Here is a 7,035-nt window from a genome sequence, read left to right as displayed (position 1 = left end):
TTGTGTGTGTATCTTATAGCGAAAACTGCAAGAGAGCAGTCGCCGGGGAGAAGGGCTCAGGCTGGCGTCCTGGGCGGGCCAGTTTGCTCGGCAAGCCTCTGGGTCTCCCCATCCTCCTCTGCCTCCCGGCCTCCTCCTCGTTGCAGGGGGCGGGCTGGAGGCAGCCGAGGCAAGATGTGTGTGCGCACGCGCTCGCGCATATACGGCTGGAGGAGTCCTGTTCCTCGGGCATTTTCCGAGGAAGTCTGGAGCAATTAGGCTCAGTCCGGGGAGAGCGAGCCAGCGAACGGGCGGCGCAGCCGGCGCGTCTGGGCTGCCTCGCAGGGAGGGAGGGGGCGGCCGGCCGCCCGGCGGCGACCCCGGGCCCCGGCCGCCACCATGGGCTTCGAGCTGGACCGCTTCGACGGCGACGTGGACCCGGACCTGAAGTGCGCACTGTGCCACAAGGTCTTGGAGGACCCGCTGACCACGCCGTGCGGCCACGTCTTCTGTGCCGGCTGCGTGTTGCCTTGGGTGGTGCAGGAGGGCAGCTGCCCGGCGCGCTGCCGCGGTCGCCTGTCGGCCAAGGAGCTCAACCACGTCCTGCCGCTCAAGCGCCTCATCCTCAAGCTGGACATCAAGTGCGCGCACGCGGCGCGCGGCTGCAGCCGGGTGGTCAAGCTGCAGCAGCTGCCAGAGCACCTCGAGCGCTGCGACTTCGCGCCCGCGCGCTGCCGCCACGCGGGCTGCGGCCAGGCGCTGCTGCGGCGCGACGTGGAGGCGCACATGCGCGACGCGTGCGACGCGCGGCCGGTGGGCCGCTGCCAAGACGGCTGCGGGCTGCCCCTGACTCACGGCGAGCAGCGCGCGGGCGGCCACTGCTGCGCGCGGGCCCTGCGGGCGCACAACGCGGCACTGCAGGCCCGCCTGGGCGCGCTGCACAAGGCGCTCAAGAAGGAGGCGCTGCGCGCCGGCAAGCGCGAGAAGTCGCTGGTGGCGCAGTTGGCCGCGGCGCAGCTGGAGCTGCAGATGACCGCCCTGCGCTACCAGAAGAAGTTCACCGAGTACAGCGCGCGTCTCGACTCGCTCAGCCGCTGCGTGGCCGCGCCGCCCGGCGGCAAGGTAGGCGCCCGCTGCCAGCCCTGATCCCCTGCCGGGCCCCCCTGGGTACCCAGGGCGCCTCCTGGCCCCTTGGGGCAACCGGGATGCCTGGAAGTTCCCAGGAGCATCCCTGCCTCCTTCCTGCACTGCTTGCCAGCTGTATCACCATGAGCAGGTCCTTGAAGCAGTTTAAGCCTGGAATCTATGGTCCCTAAGGATTACATAACAGGGTGAAATGTAGCTACAGCAGAGCTCCCAGGGGTCTGGAAAGACGAAAAGGAACCCACGATCAGCTTAGAGTAAGAATAAGCGCAGCACCAAAGTCAGAACTGTGTCCAAAGGCTTTGCTGCTCAGATTAGCTAGGTGAGCTTGGGGAAGTTGCTTAATCTCTGTTAAAGTTGAAAAGCTCCCTTATACACGTGGCACACAGGGTGAGATGTTGACACACAGGGTCAACTATATCCATGCATCCTTAGGAATTCCAGAAAGAGTAAATGAAACACACAGTTCTGAGTAAGTTCAGAAGGCTGCCAGAAGGCAGGCCCCTGGAGGGAAAGCTGGATTCAGACTCGGGCTTTGCTGCCAGCTAGCTGGCTGACCTTGAGCAAGCTGCTTAGCCTCTCTAAAGTTAGAAACTGGTCCCCAGAGATGTGACACGGGTAAAACACAGCCAGGCACCGGCTGTGGTGTTCATCCGGGGATTCCAGAAAAAAAGGAAGCTCCACCGACAAAGTAATAATTGAGAGTAAGTCCTCTGGAATTGGAACTGTCTTAGAATTTAGGCTTTTTGCTGGCCAGTGGGTACCTGTGTAGCTTAACCTCCCGGTGCCTCAGTTTCCCTAAATGTAGCACAGATGGTTGTCAGCCTTCAGGGAGAGACTATGTGAAAAAGACCTGGCACTGTGTGTCAGAGAGTGAATGCTCAGCAAGCGTTTAACATCTCCCCCTGAGCCATCCCTTGTGCTGATCGTTGGTGTAATTATAATGGGCCACCTCTAGTGCAGGCTTACTTTGCTCTAGACCTTATGCTAAGTACTTCTCAGTTGTTTTCCTTCTTCATCAAGTGAGGCAGGTGTGATGCTTCTCTCATTTTGTAGATGAAGAAACCAAGCTCTAGTGAGGGTCAGTGGTGCCTGGGTCATAGCTTTTTGGTGCCCGAGTCATAGCTTTTTGGTGCCCGAGTTGCATTCTGAACCCCCAAGTCCTGGTCTCTCCAGCCCCAGGTCTTTTTATTTATTTTTTTTTTTTAAGATTTTACTTATTTATTTGTGAGCGAGCGAGTGAGAGAGCACACAGTGGGAGCGGGAGAGGGAGAGGCAGACTCCCTGCTCAGTGCAGAGCCGACATGGGGCTCAATTCCAGGACCCCGGGATCATGACCTGAGCAGAAGGCCGATGCTTAACCGGCTGAGCCACCCAGGCGCCTCACTGTCCCGGCGCCTTACCATCCCCAGGTCTTAAGCACTATTGTGTTGTGTTTCAGTAACCACAAGTACCATTTTTTTTTCTTTTTTTTGAGTGTTTATTATGTGCCAGCAGCTGTGGGAAGCACTTTACAGGCATTATGTATTTAATCCTCTGAGATGGAGGAGGCAGGCTTAGAGCGGCCATAGAGCTGGTCCAGAGTCACACTGTGACTCGGGGACAGAGTGGAGATTCTGGTTCTATGTCAGAGTTTACCTTGGGATGTGTTGACATTTTGCGCCCCATTATTCTTTGTTGTAGGGAGCTCTCTTCTGGATTGTACCCTGTTTGGCAGCATCTCTGGCCTGTACCCAGTAGATACCAGTAGTACTCCCGTCTTGCCTCCCAAGATGTGACAACTAAAAACGTCTCCAATATTATCAAGTGTTCTCTGGAGCTGGGGTGTGTGTGCGCAAAATCGCCTGTTGAGAACCAGGGTTTCCCTGATTGCAAAGGCCCCACTTGAGACAAACATGGAGGGGGACGGTGCCACTCTGGTTGACTGTTCCGTATGACCGCAGCGGAAGAGAACATATTTGCCTGAGGGGCCCCCAGAGGCCTGTATCTGCTTTGCTTCTCGCTGCCCACTCCCAACCCCCCTTCCATACGTGCACGCCAGGCCTGCAAGTTTTCCGTCTCCCCACTCCCCAGCCCCCTCATCCTGGCCCCCTGGCCTGTCAGCTGCAGTCTCAGCAGCTGGCCAGCTCTGGGCGAAGGGCAAATATTTACAACTTGGAGGCTCACCCAGGACCGCACAGGCGTACAAAAGACTGGTGTGAGCCCGCGAGTCACCAAAACAGAGGGCAAAGCTTGGTCTTCTAGTAGGCGCCGGGTTTGGGGCAAAGGAGTTCCTGAGTTTCTCTTGTTTATGCTGTCACGCGGACTTCCTGCGTAGTTTTAAGTGACGCTCATTTATAAATAAGCCATTCACTACCCCAGAGTTTATACATCATTCATTGTTAAGCTAGTTTATTATTTCTTCTTGCCTTTCTGTTTTCTTTCTGGAGTGTTTGGGTAAACCCTCTCTCAGAATCAAAAATATGATACTTGAATCTGAACGGTGGATGTTTTTCAAGCTGTGTTGGGTGAGCGGGTAGGATAATCAAGGGCATTAAGCTCAGGGACAAGATGTTGCTTTTTGAGCTTACAGAGAAAGTTCCCTTCTGGAGTTGGAGCCCTCCTCGGAATTCTGTGCACCTCAGTGCTAGTCTCAAGGACAGCCAAGAATGGCCTGGCCTGCAGTCTGCGAGAGTTCCTTTCTCTGGCTTCAGACCCTGGCTGGCCTCAGCAGAGGCCTTAGGGAAACTTGTGCCTCTTGCCCTGAAGTTAACCCTCCGTGGCCCTTGCTGAAAGCTTTTGCTGTTCCTGCATCAGCCAGAAAAACCTCTCCCACTGCGAGAGCTGTTTAAGAACTTGTTTATTTCATTGCGCTGACTCTCTGCCCCTGCTGGGTACTGTTTATTCTCTTCCAAAAGGCAGAAGGATTTATATTGCTTGGAAACTCATCCCCAACGCTTTTTTTTTTTTTTTTTTGGTAATAAGTCCTAATGTTTATCTCTCTGTTAGAAGCTGAAGTAAGATAAGAAACACTCAGAAGATTTTCAATACCGGCCCTTCAAGGCCTAGAATGATCTGGCATTATTGAAGTGATCTTAACTTTCAGGTTTTTGACACTACTTGAGTACTGAGTGTTTGTGCTGCACCTCCATAGCCATGTGTCTCCTGTCCTATAATGGGTGCTAGGGCTGTTCTTCTCAAACCTCCCTACGATCAGAATCACCTGGAGAACTTGTTAAAACACAAGATTCCGCAGGCTTACTCCTAAAGATGTCGATTCATTACAGCTGGCCTGGAGTCTGCATTTCTCAGAAGCTCCCAGGTGATGCTGGTCTGCCTGGCACGCTGAGTCGCTGCTCAGCTGGACGGGGAGTTCAGATTCAGATACAGACGCAGACAAGCATGTATTGATTTCCTCCTTTTAAGAAAGACCAGGGTAAGGTTCTAAAACCCAGACCACCTCACAGTTATACGAAAGGTAACCACGGCCTGACAGGCCTCCTTAACCAGTAGGAAGCCACATCCGGGCTACAGACTTGGTGATGGCATGCTTGAGTAAGTTGAAGAGCTTTGCTGCAGGACTGTTTTCCCACCCTGACTTGCCCACCTGATTCTGAGAGCAAAAGCATTTCACAGCAGACTTCTCTGGCTTTCTGAGAAAGGGAAACTTGCGAACGTAACTCCTGGGAAATGTTGAAGAAACCGGAGCCTCATCCCTGATCCCTTCTGCTCTTTCACTTCTACGTCCAGCCCATCATTTAATCTTGTTGATTTTACCTCCAAAGCACTTCTTGAATCTCTTTACTGCTCTCCATCCCCATCAAATGATCACTGTGGTCCAAACCAAGGTTTTCCAACTCCACCTATTAACATTTTGAGCTTGATAACTCGTGTGTGTGTGTGTGTGTGTGTGTGCGCGCGCACACACGCGTGCTGTATGTTGCGGGAGGGGGACAGTGTTCCTTGTTTTATAGGATGTGTAGCAGCATCCCTGGCCGGTAGTACTTCCCAAGTTGTGACAATCGCAGGTGTCTCCAGACACTGCCGGATGTCTCCTGGGGAACAAAATAAGTCTTGGTCTCAGCCACCATCATCTCTTGCCTAGATCACAGCTGCTCCCGTTACATACCTTCTCGCTCCCCTGCAATTACCCAGCATCAGGAATCATTTCTGAGAAATGTCAATCTATGGCACTTTTCCTTCTTCAACCCTGCATTTGCCATCCAGTTTGCATTGCACGACAATAAAGTCCAGTGTGCTCTGGACCCTGCCAGCTTCCACCTGTCTGCCTGTGTTCTTGCCCCCTTCATTCTCTCTTCCCAGCTTGTTGGTCTCTGGCAGTTCCTTGAATATACCCCGCAGCTCCTTTCTGCCTGCGGCCCCTTCCCCTACCTTTGCACTCACACTTTTCTCTACTTGCACTAGTCTTTCCAGCTAATCACTAGGTAACTGCAAGTTTTCTCCCCTCCTAACCTCTGCCTATATGTCAGCACTTAGGGTTAGCTCATCACCGGATAGCATTTTTATCCTTCCCATCCCAGCTCAAGCATCACCACCTCCGTGAAGCCCTCTGTGATCTCCCAGACCAGGTCTGGTGCCCTGAGATGTTCACTTTGGTACCTCCTGCATGGCATTTATCACAGCTGTAACTGAGTACTTGGAAGGGCTCTTTATTATGTCTCCCCAGGAGGGAGCATGTCCATCTTCAGGGCTTTGTTCTGGGCATTAGATTGATAGACACTGTAAGCTCTCAATATGTGTTTGTTCAGTGGGTGAACTCAAGATTGAAAAGGCTGTCTGTCTTGTCAGCCATCACAACTTTTCAGATTGCTAACCAACAGTGAGCTTGTATTGAAAAAGAATGAGTTTTTCTGTGACCCCCAAGTCAACAAAATTGTTCCCAGGTTTTTGGGAGGTATTCTTTTTGTTTTACTAGATCCACCCAGATCAAATTGTATCAAGCACCAAACCCCAGAAACGATTTTGTCCATTTCAGAACTCCTGGAGGTAAGCGAATCTAATAGACGATTGTATCAAAAGGCGTTCCAGATGTCCAAACACTTTGAAATGTATCTATCAGAGTGTTCACCTTTCAGTGTATTTTTCTGTTTCTGGAAAGCTTCAGCAAATAACCATTTCATAGTGCATCTAACAAAACAGCCCAGTTCAGTGAAAGGAATTGGGGGCTGTCAATCCATTTCATTTAAATGTCATAAAGAAAATTAACACTTGATTTACAATATGTTTGCTACACTGGATTAAATGATTTTAACATTCTGAGTTGGGAATTCTGGTGATGTGTGTTTTTAAGTGGTTCTTTCTGCACTTGGAAATGTTGCTTCCTTCTCTAAAGATAGTAGGCAAATAAGCATCTGTAAGGCAGTTGTGTGTTAGACTGTAGACCAAGGAGCTTAAAAGGAAAAGAAATAATTATCACTTCGGGAGCTTTATGTATGCACATATATGAGCTTCATCTTTTTTCATTAGGTAGATCATCCTTTTTGGTAAAAGGGGCAGATTATAAAACAGATTAGATAAAAGCTAGGTTAAAGCCGAGAGTTACACAGATTCTAAGTAGACTGGGATTTGAACCCAGCATCGGACTCCAGGCTCATACACCATTACCATAATAAGAAAAGCATTTTCTCCTGAGGCAGTGTTTCCTGTGAGGTCTCATACATGTTCCCAGAGGACTGTTGGTATATATGCAAGCACTATGGGAATTGGAGTTGTACGCACATCATTTTATTTCATGCTCAGAAAGACCCCCGAGGTCGGGACCCACGAACCATCACCTTCCATATTACAGATGGAGAAACAGAGGCTTGGAAAATTGAACACCTTCCCCCAGCACATTCCTTTGGCTCCATTTAGTTGGTCTGATGGCTTCTGGTCCATGCTGATGAAGTATGTTCTTGTCATGCCATAATTCCC

At 51.2% G+C, this 7,035-nt stretch overlaps 1 protein-coding gene across 1 annotated transcript in view; it reads left to right on the top strand.

The window, feature by feature from the left end:
* The first annotated feature begins 239 nt into the window (after positions 1-239).
* LOC100484486 (E3 ubiquitin-protein ligase PDZRN3) overlaps positions 240-7,035 on the top strand; it is a 239,639-nt gene continuing 232,843 nt past the window's right edge. The window contains exon 1 of the mRNA XM_034658648.1: positions 240-1,101. Coding sequence (XP_034514539.1) covers positions 379-1,101 — 723 coding nt within the window. The 5' untranslated portion in view covers positions 240-378. The remainder of the gene's footprint in view (positions 1,102-7,035) is intronic.

The sequence above is a fragment of the Ailuropoda melanoleuca genome, chromosome 4 (genome assembly GCF_002007445.2).
Source record: "Ailuropoda melanoleuca isolate Jingjing chromosome 4, ASM200744v2, whole genome shotgun sequence".
Lineage (NCBI taxonomy): Eukaryota > Metazoa > Chordata > Mammalia > Carnivora > Ursidae > Ailuropoda > Ailuropoda melanoleuca.
The sequence above is the reverse complement of the archived record's forward strand: the minus strand, read 5'-3'. Positions and strand labels throughout refer to the sequence as shown.